This window comes from Macrosteles quadrilineatus, unplaced genomic scaffold (assembly GCF_028750875.1).
Source record: "Macrosteles quadrilineatus isolate MER2022 unplaced genomic scaffold, UCM_ALF_1.0 Scaffold_3__2_contigs__length_128488019, whole genome shotgun sequence".
Taxonomy (NCBI): domain Eukaryota; kingdom Metazoa; phylum Arthropoda; class Insecta; order Hemiptera; family Cicadellidae; genus Macrosteles; species Macrosteles quadrilineatus.
In genome coordinates, this window is record NW_026542596.1 from 122820891 (window position 1) to 122837497 (window position 16607).

Here is a 16607-nt window from a genome sequence, read left to right on the forward strand (position 1 = left end):
ACCCTAATCTTATCGTCATAAACAGTCCCCACACTCCGGACTGCTCGCATTTACTACTTCCTTCATCACTTCCTACGTCACGGACCTGTTTCCCTCTATTCCCATAGCATTTTATGATTGCCTTTACTACTTCCTTCACTACTTCCTACGTCACGGACCTGTTTCCTTCCCTTCCCATAGCATTTTAGGATTGCAGATACCTTAATGTATTCGTCATAAACAGATCCTAGACTTCGCACTGCTACCCTTGACTACAATGTCTCGAGTAATCTTAAGTATAATCTTTGCTCAATATATTAACAAGTGATGTTTTTCCTTTTGTACTGTTTTTGTAATTTGCTAGTATACTGTGGGTAGTTGGTTTATTATGAACACGTGCTACAACTTCAAGTCTTTTGTTTACCTTTTCCTTGTTATTTAATTCAACCAACATGGTGACTTAGCAACCCATAAGACTAATGTTAAAAAAATGTGACTTTCAGTTTCGTTTTTCTACGTAATTAGATTTTTGTTGGCAGTTCTAACTGCATGAAACTTGTTTTTAGGCCAAAAATAAACTATTTACAAGATTTGAAGAAAATCGTCGGAGCCGTTTTCGAGATCTTTCTGCAAGCAAGCAAGCAAGCATACATACAAGCAAACATTGATCGTATTAGAGTATAGGATATTCCATTCGTCATTGTATTCTGCTTGGGTCATGGGTATTTTTAGAAGCCTGTTAACAAAACTATTGTAAGCAGCCATCTTATGGGATTGTGGATGATTAGATGATGCGTGGATGGTATGGTCTGTTGTTGTAGGCTTTCTATAAATTTTGTAGGCAATATTGTTGTTATTTTTGGTCATTGTGAGATCTAGCCCAGACAGCACACTTTATCCCAGGGACATCCCATAGTAGTCCCCTATGTCCTGAGAAAGTCTCGGGATATGTACGCTATCCTCAGGATATCCTGCAAAATCCCGGGACAAGTACGAAATCCACAGGATATCCTACAATATACCGTAATGCCCTGGGATTTGTAAGTTAACCTCAGGATATCCTGTAAAGTCCCGGGATATGTACGAATGCCATAGGATATCCCAGAATGTCCCATGACATCCCGAGACATTTACAAAATCCACTGGATATCCTGTAATGTCCCGGTAACAAACTGAAGAAAAAAAATACTACCACTGATGAAATGTATATCTAAATTTAAATGTTCAACAAGGCCAATATATAATAATTTGTTTTTTTTTCACTAGCGCTTTCAGAAACTTGGTTTCTATCTTCAGACTGTGTTTACACTAGTACAAGAAGTAAATATTTACTTAATAAATTAATTTTTATCAAAGTTAAAACAGATGATTTAAAGGATATTGGAAAAATAAAAAATAATATTAGAAAAATTAATCTTTTGAATTTTGGATATATTACAGTGTTGTTCTTGATGTAATTATTTTCAGTAATTCCGAATTTATAATTGGGCCGTCTTCCTTATTTAACAAATATTTTTGGTCTGTTTTTTTTTTCTAAAAATAAGATTCCCACGCATTAAGATGTTGAGGTTTTATAATTTGTTTTAAAAGTTTAAGGTTTCCCAGATTGAAAATATGTCTTGTTAATACTATGGCTAGCAAGGGCTGACTTAACGTTACTGACATATTACTACCACTGAGTTCAGGAAAACTAGAGTTCTATCATAGTTGTGTGAAATGTGAATTTAATTCTAACTTTAAATTAATAAAACAATCAAAAACTAATTTTAATCATATAACAATCAATTATAACAGTTCTAATCTAATGGTAATTAAATAATCTACATTCAAATACCAGTATCCTCTCCAACTACCAGAAAAACAATTCAACTACTTGAGGCCTAAACATATTAACAGAATCATTTTATATACTGCAGTATCAACAATATTTTAAGTATTGCGACCATTGCAACTGTCGGCTTCTCTTTCACCACTTGAAAAGACCCATAATCATCAAGCGCAGATAGCTCAGGAGGTAAGGTAAGAGGCGCATAAGGCGAAGGTACCAGGTTCGAGACCCGTCTGGGCCAAAAACTTTTTTCTTGTTTTTTTCTTCAAAATTTGTGTATATTAACTATATAATCAATTTACTAAACTTATAATTAAGATTTTCATACTAAATCTATACTATTTTGTGTTTTTTATGTTCAGGCCCTGACCAAACTTTATCCCAGGGACATCCCATAGTAGTCCCATATGTCCTGAGAATGTCCTGAGGATAACCCTGGGATGACCTCGGATGTCCCACGGATATGCTGTAAGCTTATCCGTAGGACATCCCCGGGCGGGGACATTACGCATTCCTGTGGATATCCTGGGATATCCCGGGTTGACCATAGAACCACTATGGGATATCTTGCATATCCTGTCTCAATATCCGTGGGATGTCCTGAGGAGAAAGTGTGCTGTCTGGGAGGAAGTTAATTGAATTATTATTTTCGACTTCGAGCGTGAATTTGATAAAGGTCGATTCACACACATCAGTTACGGCACGTCACAGTAAAGTCACTTCAGGCACGTCACAGTTAACAAAAATATTCTTTAATGGATTTTCTATTGCGCTATCTACACTTATCCGTTGCAGTCCCGTCAGTCGCTCTACCGGCATCCGTCAGTCAATTTCAGATTTCTTTCCAACGATACTTTTTGATTGTTCGGACGCCTGACGGAACTGTTTGAGGTTAGAAAATAGTGTTATTGTTATTTAAATGGTTGCGTTTGTATTTTGAGTACTGTTTGTAACAATCAACAAGATGGACGATGATAATTTGATAGAATATAGGTTTATAAATTTAAAATTTGGACTATAAATTACTGTGAATTTTAGAGACGGAAGGCTGACTGAAACCAACTGACGTACAATTGACTGAGAAATTGCGGATGCAACTGTGACTGGACTGTAACGGAACTGTGACTGGACTGATGTGTGTGAATCGACCTTATGGTTTACAGCAAACGTTCCGGATCAGCTGAGAGCTGAGCAGTGAGCCCCCTACTTTTTAGAGAGGGCCGAGCGCCGAGGGGAGCGAGAGGGATGAACCGAGGATTCCTCAGAGTCCTCAGACGAAACAGCTTAACCTAACCTCATCTGCATCTGCATCTCAACAGTCAACGGACAACGAGTCAACCAAACCAAAACACATTAATATCGTAAGAAAGGTACAAAGATTTTCTTTAACTAATTTACGGAAATCAGTCACACTATTAAAATTTGATAAGTTTTTAACGGTAGGTGTATGGCTCTGGCTGTATGTCTGGCTATTAAGTTATCATTAGTCATTCAATTATAATGGTACAGTACCGGTAAAGAAATAGCCTTGCTTAACTTAAGTTAACTTTATTCTTTGTCTAAAGGCCCTAACATCAGGGGGAAGGACGGGACTACTTGAATGTAGGCCTACCCTATAACGTAAGGGGGCAATGCACCCAAAAATACTTTTTCTTTATAAATGGCCTAAAAATTTTTGTTTATTGATTAAAATGTATCCTAGTGTAAAAATAAAAAGAAAATATGGTATGAGCCCCCCCCCCCCCTTTCTCTTTCGGGTGAAGGGGGGGGATAAAAAAACATACGTTTACGTTTTACAGCATAACTCCTTTTGTATGGCACGTATACCAATTTTTTAAACTTTGTTTTAAAGCTAATAAATAGCCTTACAAACTGTAGCATGGCTTTTGATATGCTTTTAAAATAGATATGGGACATTTTATTTTAACTTTTTGACGAAATTCCGTTTATTTTTTTATAAAAAAAAAATATGTAAGGAATATGGTTAACAATATGTTAATTTCCATGCTACTGTTTGTGCACAATATATTACTGGAGTCTAAACCTTCGCTAAATCATCTTGATGTTGTCCCCTGGCGCTGCGGAGTGGGGGAAATGATTCTCCCTCCACCTCCCCTCTAGACGGCGTCCAAACAAGCCCGCGTTGTTTTACATGCATATCATATACCTATGCTGCAGTTTTTCAATAAGTAAAAAATGAATATTTATAAAATTAAACTGTCATAAACTAACCTAACCAACCAAATATGCTGATTATATAAAAAAATATATAAAATAATAATAGAACTAGTTGCTCTGCCCGTGCTTTGCTACGGGATGAGAATGAAGAAAAGAATAATTCGGTTTCACAATAAGATACTATAAGAAACACACTTACCAGGAAACATATAGGCTCAATCGTTCTTATTGATTATTTAAATGAAGATCTCTTAATGTATCACTATCATTTTATATAGTGTATTGCATTTAAAATATATGCAAAAGTATAATTCATTGACCACATGTCACCAAGAAACAATTATTTTCCTTGTAAACAAATTAAATTAAATACCGTAGTAGAACAGCATTTCTGACAACAGCTGGAGTTTCATAACAATGTTTGTTTCCCATGTTAATCTTATGGAGAAATACGAAACTTTAAAGGGCCCTAGGGCCTCACTCTCTAATTATTTCCCTAAAAAGAAAGTTTCCTGCACAACTTTACGTTACGCTCTTTCCGATGACACCAAAAACATGTCAATCGGTTCAGTAGTTTCGGAGGAGTAATTGTCACAAAAATCCTGCTTGCGTATTAAATAAGTAATAGATGAAGGTTTACTAATCGAAAAAATAGTTCTGTTCATAAAATACAATTATAAATGCCTTGAATTCAATTTTAGAATTTATTAATTATAAAAACTGTCATAACCTAACCAAACCAACCAAACTTGCTGATAATGAAAAATCGAACAAGGTTTACTAATAGAAAAAATAGTTCTAAAATTATAATAGCTCAAATTGAATTTTATAATGTTTTAATTAACAAATTAAACTGTCATAACCTAACCAAACTAACCAAACTTGCTGATAATGCAAAAATCTTAGACAAAAAGTTAGTGCTACCGAGAGGATTCGAACCTGGTACCTTCAGATCCTCAGCCCGGCACGTTATCCATTAGACCACCGAGGCCGGTGGCTACTAATCGTATCGTTGTGGTAATGGTGTTCCCTCAGCCAATAGAATGCTTTGCTTCCCCCACTCCGCAGTGCCAGGGGACAACATCGTGATGATTTAGCGAAGGTTTAGACTCTAGTCAATATATTGAAGAACATATGTACAAAATTTGACTTCTCTAGCTAAAAAAATAAAAAAGTTATGCTGTCAAACATGAAGGAAAACACTAAAAAAGAAATATGCGGGAAATAACAAAAACACTTTGCTTCCAATAGGCGCCTGAAGCAGAAAAACCAGCTGTGGGTGCTTATGGTATTAAGTCTAAAAACATATTTTCAATATTAAAAATACAAAACTAATGCTTGATACTAGTTCTTAAATAGTTTGAGAAAAGAAAAATAGAAAAAAAATTTTTAATGAAGTTTTTTTGGTTACATTGCTTCCAAAATAGGCGGCTGAAGCAGAAAAGCCAGCTGTGCGCGCTTATGAAATCTAATCCAAAAAACACGTTTTGAATATTAAAAAACCAAAACCAATGCTTGATACTTCTTCCTAAATTGTTTAAGAAACAAAAAAATAAATAAAATATATTTTTTTTTATTCTAATTTTTGGGTACATTGCCCCCTTAAGGAAGGTTCAATCTAAGGATAATTTTTGTTTTCTCTGCATTCAAGAGATTTATAATGCCATTCAGTAATAAAATACAATAGGTAACCAACGTCAAAACTATGCTAAACATAATATATAATCAAGTAACCAAGTAATTTATTGGTCATTAAATAATCATTGATTACAATAGACCTTCAAAATCAAATTAGCCTCAAAGTCAAAGTCCTTAATAGCCTATATAAAATTGGCGTGAACCTGGCAATAACTCCAGCCATAAGTAGTGCGCGCGCCCGAAAAAACCAATTGCTGGCCGGTTTGCGGCAAAATTCGTCCGCGATCCATATTACCGATGATGCGAACAGATAGAGGACACTTTAACGGACACGACAGTATCAACATTATGTACCTGGGGAGTAGAATAAGGGGGATAAAATCAGCAATGAGTTGTGCGCGCGCCCGCTAAAATCTATTGCCGGCCGTTTTGCGGCAAAATACGTCCGCGATCCATATTACCAATAATGCCAACAGATAGAGGACACTTTAACGGACACGACAGTATCAACATTATGTACCTGGGGAGTAGAATAAGGGGGGTAAAATCAGCAATAAGTTGTGCGCGCGCCCACTAAAATCTATTGCTGGCCGTTTTGCGGCAAAATACATCCGCGATCCATATTACCAATAATGCCTTGTAAATATAATTTTTTTTCAATCGTAGGCATAATTAGCTGTAAGTTATCTACTTGCTGGAGGATGGAAAAATTCCTCTCTAGGCTTACTGTATGCCTAAGTTACCTAATAGGTCAATATAATTTTCCATATTTTGGGTTTACAGATATGCCTAAAAGAACTTGTTGAGCTAAAATAGGCATATTCATCAAATTAACTTAGTCCTCAAACCTAAAATTCATCCTAACCTTTTCAAGATGGCAGCAGTAGTTCAGTACATCCTAGTACGTGGTGACCTGATTAAATCGTCAAATTGGCCAGTAGGAGCTGTGATTGCCCAAGCGTGTCATGCAGCCACAGCTGTTATTCACAAGTTCTACGATGACCCAGCAACCCAACTTTACCTACAGAACTTGGATAACATGCACAAAATAATTTTAGAGGTAAATATATACAAGGTTTTGTTGTACATTTAATGGTGTCAGAGTTCAATTTTTTAAGTACCGGTAGGTAAACTAAGTATTACCTGAGAAAAACAAGCTATCTGCAATAGATAGGCCTAAGTTAGGCCTACACAAAATTATTTCCCAAATCACAACACTGATATCTTATTGAAATTCATATTGGTAGCCCCGAAACTGCAATTAATGACTAGGCCTAAATGGGTTTTAGGTAGGCCTACTTTGGTATTAACTTAGGCTATCCAGAGGCTTAGAAAACTTTTTTTATCTGAGATCAAAAATAACTACCATAATTGGAAAGAACATACATTAATTGACTTACTGTCTAAATTTGACATGATTAGCCTACGATTAGCGGCCTTTGAGTTCTGCCTCCCAGAAGGCAGCGATGTCAGGAGTATTGAGTTGAATAAGTTACATCGCCGCCGCGCCGCTATACTCCGCCGATTAGGTATACAGCGCGCTGCAACGGTTATGTTTGGTTGGGTTAACTCATAAAGCACTAGGTTGGCAAGATATACTGGGGGTTCTCCCCTGGGAAATTTTAAGAAACTGGTTTTAAATTTGTTTGGTTTTTAAGCCTTTTCAAACTATTTTTACGACAATTTTATTTTTATTTTTCTGTTTGCGCCCCTAGGCATTTGCCTATCGTGCAACATAACTTACAAGTAAAGAACAGCGACAAAGATTTAGATAAGATATGTTACATCAGATTAACAGGTCATGATATAAGATGATCATCCATGTAGTCCGCTACAGAGTAGGAGGAATTGGTCCTTTAGAAAAAGAGTTACAGTTTTCTTAAATCTATTGAGTGGCAAATTTATAATAGCTATTGAGAGTTTATTATAAAGAGCAAGTTAATGGTACCTAAACATGACAATGTCGGGTTTTTGCAAGCCTTAGCCTACATATGGATTAACAAGGTACATCTAAATCTAGTGAGGTGATCATAATGAGCATTTTGAGGAGCAAAAAAGTTGATATCTTGTTTGACTAAATGATTTTGTTTGGCCCCTGCTTTTCTTAACATATATCAATTCATTTCCCACCAACTTAACAGTTAAGACAGCGCCTGTATAATGTTCTCAGACTGTTTGGTAAAATATGAAGAATAGATTAAACTTAGGATGAAATTAATCAGTCTTATTAGGCTACTTGTTAAAAAGTGCAAAACAATGTTGAATTACTGTCACAGACCTTAGTGCAGCTGAAGAGATGTTTGGTTTGGGGTACCCCACCTGACTTGAAGCATTGTCACTTCTACTAGCAATGTACAGACTGATTAATTTAAAAGTTGTAAATTGAAGAGTGAATTAAGTTGCGGGATGATGAAAAGATGATGCGGATAGACAATAGAAATATGGTGATCATTCAGCGGCGGACGACAGTAGACTGTGTCGTTTGGAAGGATATCAGCATTGAGGGCAAAGGCCGCATACCGAAGAGCGGCTGAATAGAGGAAAATATTACTTGGGCTAGGTTTTGTTTGAAAATATAATAAGGAATTGTTTTATCCAACATATCGCCCCCCTTTGTACGGGGTTGGAATATAAGTATAAAATGCTTATTGCAGTTATACTCAAGCTTTGCGTTTGCAATAAGGGTGGACACAGTTTGATAAAATTTGCTTTTTTAAATTTACAGTATTCTATAGTATTACACATCTACCATAGCCATAATGTTCTACCACTTCACCTAAACAATAGAGACAAATAAATTATCAACAATTCGCTAAATATCACAAATTATTCATGAAATGAAAAACATAAACAAAACTGTAAACAATCCTACTTTGACAGTTCTCAATGTGAATCACAGTTTTTTGTTGCTGCTTAGTTCAAATTAGCTGTTTTCATAAATGCAAAAAAATATAGTGCTGCACCCTGTTGGTAAATCTTATAACTTTTTAATGCTTTTCCATATCATAGAACCAACTTTTTTAGTTGAAACAGCTGACTAAATTCTTTAATTCCCTTTAAATAATGAATACTCATAAGGTTAACATGGGGAATTACAGAGCCACTGGGGCGGAGCCTGAAAGGATTTTTGAGATAAGAATATGCCTAGGCCCTATATGTTAATCGGGAATGTAAGCTATCATCATGCCAAATTTCAGCCCAATCTGTCCAGTGGTTTATGCGTGATTGAACTTCAAACACACAAACAAACAAACACACAAACTTCCACATCTACAGGGTGTTTTTTTTAAGTGTGCCACCATTGGGATCTCAGTAACTAATGATTTTACAGCAAACTTTAAATGGGGAACATTCCCTTGTTTTTAAAGAGGTTCAAAAATAATTAAATAAAATTTTTGTAAATGGCCGCCATTTTCCAATATGGCGGTCAACTTTGAAATTTCTTATGGAACACCCTATATTTTATCATGTTTTCGGATAGAACATGCAATTTAAAAACTTTTTTATCCTTGACATTTTTTCGATAAACCTACTCGTTTGGGAGTTACAGCCTATGGAAAAATGACTTCCGGTGTACATTTTACATCATGTAGTTCCTAAACAAGTAGGTTTATAGCGAAAATGCGAAGAGTAAATAAGTCAAGATCATAAAATTTGTTAAAAATATTAATTCTATTATTTCAAAAATGGCGGTCATTTTCCAAAATGGTGGCAAACTTGAAAAGTGCAAAACTGTGTATTTTATGGTATTTCAATAAATATATTTTCTTTTGCCAAGTTTGATCAAAATATATCCATAAACAAGCAAACTACAACATTTGACAATATTCTCCATAAGAATAACATGGGAATTTTAAATTTACAATTTTTTAAATTTTCTTCGTTACTAATAATCGAAAAAAAAAATACTTTTATAAACTAAATCATTCGTTTTTTTAAGCTCTTAAAAAAAGGTCTAAAGAGAAATCGGGAAATTTTGTGTTTTGAGGGTCAAAAGTGAGAAAAACCAATTTTTACCCCATAAAACCCCCCGTAAAGCCCCGTTCCATGGTCCGATCGTGATGGTTCGCGAACTCATTCAAGTTTATCCCGCTTTAAACCTTTGAACCAAATTTCATCAAAATCGGACAAAAATTACTCAAGTTCACGGACGTATATATATATATATATATATATATATAAGTCTATATATAAAACACTATACACTTATATATGTATATAACTTTATATACATATATAAAAATTTGAACGAATGGTGTTTTTGGCCTCTGGGGACATCAAAATGAAAAAGTAAATCGGTCCCGGGTCTAGGTCTTACTGTGCCACCTACAGTAATAGCTACTTCCCTATAGGGAAATTCGCTAATACATATATAGTCCAGGACCTGACTAGGGTTCTGTGTGCATGTCGTGTATAGTGAATTTTACTTTTGCATTTAAATATAGGTGTCTTAGGAAGTGTTTTCCACTCGGGTGTCAAGTTCGCACCTGGTACGTTTTCGAGCTATGACGTCATCAAGATGGCGGCTCAGCAATTTTTGAATGCGTATATTTCGCGAACCGTTTAATGGATCAGGATGATTTATTTTTTGTTTGAAAGATATTTTTACACCCTATCTTTCTTGTATTTACACTTTTGTTGTAAACTTAATATTTATCTCACTATATTAAAAAACGTGTTTATTATTATTATTATATTTATTGTTTTGCTTATAACTTCTTAACCGCTGATAAAATCAAATACCACCCATTGCAAAAGTTGCAGATGATTCTATACCCTTTCCAATGATACCAAACAATATGTGATTAGACCTAAAGATAAAGCAAAGAGATTGAATAAATCGTAAACGAACACTGAAAGTGGTGTACGTTCCGGGAAAGATTTAGTCCTGGACATGACTAGAATTCTGTGTGCATGTCGTGTATAGAGAATTTTGCTTTTGCATTTCAATATAGGTGTCTTAGGAAGTGTTTTCCACTCAGGTGTCAAGTTCGCACCTGGTACGTTTTCGAGCTATGACGTCATCAAAATGGCGGCCATTGATTTTTTTAAATTGTATATTTCGCAAACTATTTGTCGGATCGGAATGAATGTTTTTTTGTTTGAAAGATAATTTTAAATGCTAACTGTTTTACATTTACACATTTGTTGTACGTTTAGTACATTCTTCGTAATTTTGCAAAAACCTGTATTTTTAAATATTTTTGAGTTGTTTTTGTTTGTAACGTTTTATTGATACAATTTATCAAAAACCACCAATGAAAAAAGTTGTAGAACATTTAAAAATCTTTACAAAAATACCAAATTCGATATGTTTTACTCAAAAGATTACGTCAAGAAACTAGATAAATCTCATAAAAACACCAATTTTGGCGCAAAAACGCCTATTAGTCCGGCCTCTAGGGCAGTTCGCAAGTCTTATAAAAACAGTTTCGCCATTCAATGTTGATGTACGTGTCTAAATAAGGGTTTTCAACTCGGGTGTCACGTCTGCACCCACTGCAGTTTCCGGTTATGACGTCATTAAAATGGCGGAAAGGGCTATATTAAAAATAACGATATTTTACATACCATGTATTGGATCGGAATGAACTTTTTTTTGTTTGAAAGATAAGTTTACATGCTATCTTTCTTACATTTGCACTTTTGTTTTATGTTTAGTACATTTTTCGTAATTTTGCAAAAACCTATATTTTTAAACATTTTTGTGTTATTTTTGTCGATAACGTTTTATTGATACAATATATCAGAAATAACTTAAAAACAAAGTTGTAGCACGTTAAAAGAGCTTTACAAAAATACCAAATTCGATATGCTTTACTCAAAAGATCACGTCAAGAAACTAGAAAATCGTACAAAACAACCTAATTTTGCGCAAAAACGCATATAAATCTCAATCCATGCAAATGGAAATTCGCTTAGTCGAAAGGATTGCTGCACCGGGGGTATTTATATAGTGGAAACATTCCTATGGACTAATTACATTGATTTGTTGTGCTTTTATTTGCATAAAAGAGGGTAATGGTCTTATTTTAAGTAAAATAGCTGGTGAAATCGTAACATGTAGCAATTTTTAAGACATCATAACCGGAAACTGCAGTGGGTCCAGACGTGACACCCGAGTTAAAAACACTTCTTTAGACACATACATCAACATTGAATGGTAAAACTGTCTATATATGACTCGAACACAGCCATCGATGTCGGATTTATATGCGTTTTTGCGCAAAATTAGGTTGTTTTGTACGATTTTCTAGTTTCTTGACGTGATCTTTTGAGTAAAACATATCGAATTTGGTATTTTTGTAAAGATTTTTAAATGTTCTACAACTTTTTTCATTGGTGGTTTTTTATAAATTGTATCAATAAAACGTTACAAACAAAAATAACTCAAAAATATTTAAAAATACAGGTTTTTGCAAAATTACAAAGAATGTACTAAACATACAACAAATGTGTAAATGTAAAACAGTTAGCATTTAAAATTATCTTTCAAACAAAAAAACATTCATTCCGATCCGACAAATAGTTTGCGAAATATACAATTTAAAAAAATCAATGGCCGCCATTTTGATGACGTCATAGCTCGAAAACGTACCAGGTGCGAACTTGACACCCGAGTGGAAAACACTTCCTAAGACACCTATATTGAAATGCAAAAGTAAAATTCACTATACACGACATGCACACAGAACCCTGGTCAGGTCCTGGACTAATATAAAAATTTGAACGAATGGGGTTTTTGGCCTCTGGGGACATCAAAATGAAAAAGTAAATCGGTCCCGGGTCTAGGTCTTACCGTGCCACCTACGGTAATAGCTACTTCCCTATAGGGAAATTCGCTAAAAAGATCTAACTCCCAATACAGCTTTAGGCCCATGAACTCTGTGTTGCAGTACCACATATATAAATCTGCTGCTTATGAAAAGAGTACTTTTTATATGGGTCTCAAACTGTATAATAAGCTTCCTTTATCACTGAGAGAGGTAGAATCATTTAAAAAGTTCCGGTTACACTTACTGTCTTACCTGTTAGACAATTGTTTTTACAGAATTGAGGATTTTATATCAGTCTGATTGTAGTAAACATAACTTATTGACATTGATATAACTTGTAAACTTTGCTAATAACCTAACTTATTTTATACTTGTTTTTCAATACTGTTCAATACTGTTAATACTTTATTCTTATTATGTTTATTACTATATTTATTATTATGTTGCTTTTATTCTATACTAGTACACAATGTATATTTTGACAATTTACCTGCCTGCGTGCAGAAGCACTCCTTAGGCGTTATGTGATGTATTTTAATAAATAAATAAAATAAATTATCGTATAAGAACGACTCGCTCACACTCACCGGGGTGGCTCGGGTTCCGTCATCCCGCCGGCGACGCTGTCAAACGATGTGTTTTAAATGTCGTTCGTAGGTTTTTATAAAAATCAATACAATAATTGAAATAGCATTAATTGCGCCATAATTCATAATAAATCAGACATATTTTAGGCACATGTATCCGTCTGTCCTTTATTTGATTATTTTCATTCCAAATCTTTAACTTATTATTAGCGATACCTAGTAATAGCGGTGCGATAGTAGTATAGCGAGGCCTTCCCCGGTGCGAGGCCTGGAGCTGCCGCTCCACTCTAAGGGCGGTGCTGACTGTCTCCTCCGCCCAAGGCCCACTCTCCTACCCTAGGACTGTCTAGTCACCACACAGCCAGTGCCAGATCAGCTGCTTTAAGCGAGTGCAGAGGCACCCCTAGCAGCACGACTCACAGCGGTGATTATTTCCTAATTCTAATAACTTGTCTTCATTTAGGAACGTCAAATCTACCTGCGAGCGCTAGTGTTGTCGTGTGTTTGTAGTGGCAAACGACTCATGCCAGGTTGGAATGATGTTGGTTGATGATGGTCAGTTGGCTTAGCCGTTGCTCTGACTAGTGTAGCGTTGAGGTCGAGCTTGAATCCCATAGATGTGCTTCATTTAGATTATTGGAGAGAAGTCACACATTTTTTTTCTTTTATTTAGGTTAAAAATTTAATAAACATATAGTTTTTTTAAATACATATATTATAAAAGACATAAAAAGGTCATAACCCAAAAATAAAAAACATTCTACCATCAATGTGTTAACACTGAAAGTCTCATATTGATAACAATACGAACAAAAATGGAAAATATACTTAAAATTTACATTACAGTTAAATAAACTTGAATTGTTTCTAGCGGATGGACGCACTAAAACAAATCATTCCAGTAAAAGGTTATTTAATTTACAAAGAATTAATTTAGTGTAATCCACTGTTATTCCACTGTAATAAAACTGTTGTTACCTAGGTTGCTAGGATAACTAAAACAATAAACAACATGATTAAAATAAATACTAAACATATAGTTATTGTCTTTGACCATAGACAAAATCACATGATGTTAAATTTAAACATCCATATATATAATACGTGAAGGCGATTTCTACAAAACACTACTCCTCCGTTAATAATGGACGGATTTTTACAAACGACGTGTCAAAATAAAGTATTTTTTGTGTATATCTTTTACCAATTCCTGTAATAAAAACCCTTTGCCCCACAGGTCATCAAAGTTGGAGTTTCTCCCATAAGATTAACATGGGGGAATCTAAATATTTAATTGGAAACTTTGAACCCACTAATTTGAGAGAACGGCTGGGCGTAGAAACTTGGTAGTGGTGTCCAAAGAAAGGTCTTTGTCTGTAGATGAGTTATCAAAAGAAAAACTATGCAAAATCCCTTAGGACTCTGCCCCAGAAGCCTTTAAAGATCCATCCACAGAGTTGTTTACATTTTGGCCATGTGAATAATACTTTTTAATAAAACAGCTGTTCATTTTTAAATTGTATTTCAAACAACACACATTTATTGGGAGCCACAGTACTGAATTCTACCAAATAAGTATTTGCAATGTTATTTTCTGATTTTAAAATTGATTTTCGTCTTTATCATGTCATGTTTTGCAATATAAAGTTCCATTACGAAATCAGTGGAAAATCCTTTTATCACAGCAATTCTTAAATTATCTCTTATTGAACTATCTTATATCTATTGTACGGGTTGGTGTCTTTCTTATTCACCACTTTTGCCTACATTTTATCATATTATTCTACACATATCAAATGTTTATGAGAAATATCTGCTCTTATTGTGTCTAATAAAATCCAAACATAGAAACCTTGCCTAAAATGGTACCCATCTTGACAAATTATTTGCACCTGCCTATATTACGGACTTTGGCGCACTGGGTTGGTAACATTGTTGAAAATAACACGACATTTTGGCTGTAAAATATGGTACAAAGAGAAAATACTATTTAAGCAGCTACTGTCATGACAGAAAGGTCATATTCCTTTTAAACTAGATCACCTAATCGTTAATAAGATACGTTGATTAACAATATGTAAACGTCAATATATACATAACAGCCAATTTACAGTATTTTTGCTTTTTGGAAATGTCCCTTTGCTATGTCATTTGCATTATTTGTTGCCAATGGAAGCCGCAAGGCCGTATGAACTAGGAAGCCCCTAACAGTTCAAGAATAAAATCCAACTTCACTTCAAGTATTTCACTACACCTAACATTCCGTAGAGAGATTATATTGACAACTTTATGTTACTGATAAGGCTGAGACAACTAACTGACATCCCCCATGTCAAGGAATTCCAGTTTAACAGTAACCCCACAATCAATTGCTCAAAACTATGCTAGAGGGTTCATTCATTGGCACAGAAGTACGATATGAACTGACGCGACGTGACGAAGGAAAAATCAAACTTACACTGTAACGGATATACCTCCCTTTGAAATTAGAATATGTCTTCCAAAAAATATTTTCTTTTCAAATAAAATCATATTACACTGATGAAATCACGGAAGTGTTTAACTACAAAAGATCCACCAATACGATTTTAATACTATTTAAAGGTTCTTCCAAAGGAAGAGATACCATACTAATAATAACTCCGATGACGTACGGTATGTGGAATATTTTATTCATTGAATAATCAAATTTGGCGACTAACGCAATTAATATTATTATTATTTTTATACTTATTACTCTTTAAACAATGCTAAATGCTCGAAATATGTATATTTTACCCAATTTATCGCAGTTATATGAATTAACGTAAGCCTTGAAAGTAACCGTCGATTTCGACGGGTTTCACCTAGTTTTATATAATACTTTAAAATTCCAGGTTCCAGACGAGGAAACTCTTAAAAAGATATCAGAAGAACTCAAAGAAGACTCAGTAAGTCATAAGCTATGGATCGAACAGCCAGAAAATGTAGCAACTTGCTTGGCAGTGAAACCTTCTCCTAAGGAAGATGTGCAAAAATATTTCAAAAAATACAAATTGATGAAGTGATGGTATGAAGTTTTATTTAGAGACCAGCTTTACCTTAGGTTAGATAGAAAGTACAGTAAATCCTCAAATATCCGGCGTAATGGGTGGGGGGGGGGGAGAGGGAGGCCACAGATAACTGAAAACCACTTTTAATCCAACATGGCATAAATATTTATTGCATACCAGTAAAAACGTCAAATAGGCCTACTGTATAAATGGGTGTTTTGTGATACTGTAACTAAGCCCTAAGCCCACGTTGCTTTTTTTTACGCTGGAGCGCATGTGTGGGTCTAGTGGACCCCAAATAAAAATGGATATAAAATGGATTTTTTTATATTTAGCTTTTTAAACTTTAGATGTGATATCTATATTCATTTCCTCATATTGTTATGTAAATTTTATGATAATACCATATCTTTTCATTGATTTGAAACTGTTAATATACTTAGACCCACCTTGATAATTCCGGTTGCAATTACTTTACTACAGGGAAATAAGCAAAAAGTACAATACAAAACATTAACAATAATACCCCCCCCCCCACAGCAAACCTGTCGACTAAGCAAATTTATATTTGCCTGAATTGATTTTCAAT

At 34.7% G+C, this 16607-nt stretch overlaps 1 protein-coding gene across 3 annotated transcripts; it reads left to right on the plus strand.

Annotated features, from left to right (window-relative positions):
- Positions 1-3035: 3035 nt before the first annotated feature.
- On the plus strand, positions 3036-16034 carry LOC128990007 (putative peptidyl-tRNA hydrolase PTRHD1). 3 transcript variants are annotated; one of them, XM_054412214.1, is made up of 3 exons: positions 3036-3246; positions 6498-6683; positions 15863-16034. In XM_054412214.1, exons 2-3 carry the CDS (start codon positions 6498-6500, stop codon positions 16031-16033), a joined length of 357 nt encoding a protein of 118 aa, XP_054268189.1. In that variant the 5' UTR covers positions 3036-3246; the 3' UTR covers position 16034. The 3 variants fall into 3 exon arrangements, with proteins under 3 accessions (XP_054268189.1, XP_054268190.1, XP_054268187.1); XM_054412215.1 differs by having other exon boundaries at positions 3040-3168; XM_054412212.1 differs by having other exon boundaries at positions 3042-3177.
- Positions 16035-16607: the final 573 nt, after the last annotated feature.

Excerpts from the sequence above, each read along its gene's own strand:
- LOC128990007 (XM_054412214.1), top strand. The coding sequence starts at position 6,498 with ATGGCAGCAGTAGTTCAGTACATCCTAGTACGTGGTGACCTGATTAAA. Across the intron at positions 6,684-15,862 it reads TGCACAAAATAATTTTAGAG|GTTCCAGACGAGGAAACTCT; the intron begins GTAAATATATAC and ends TTAAAATTCCAG.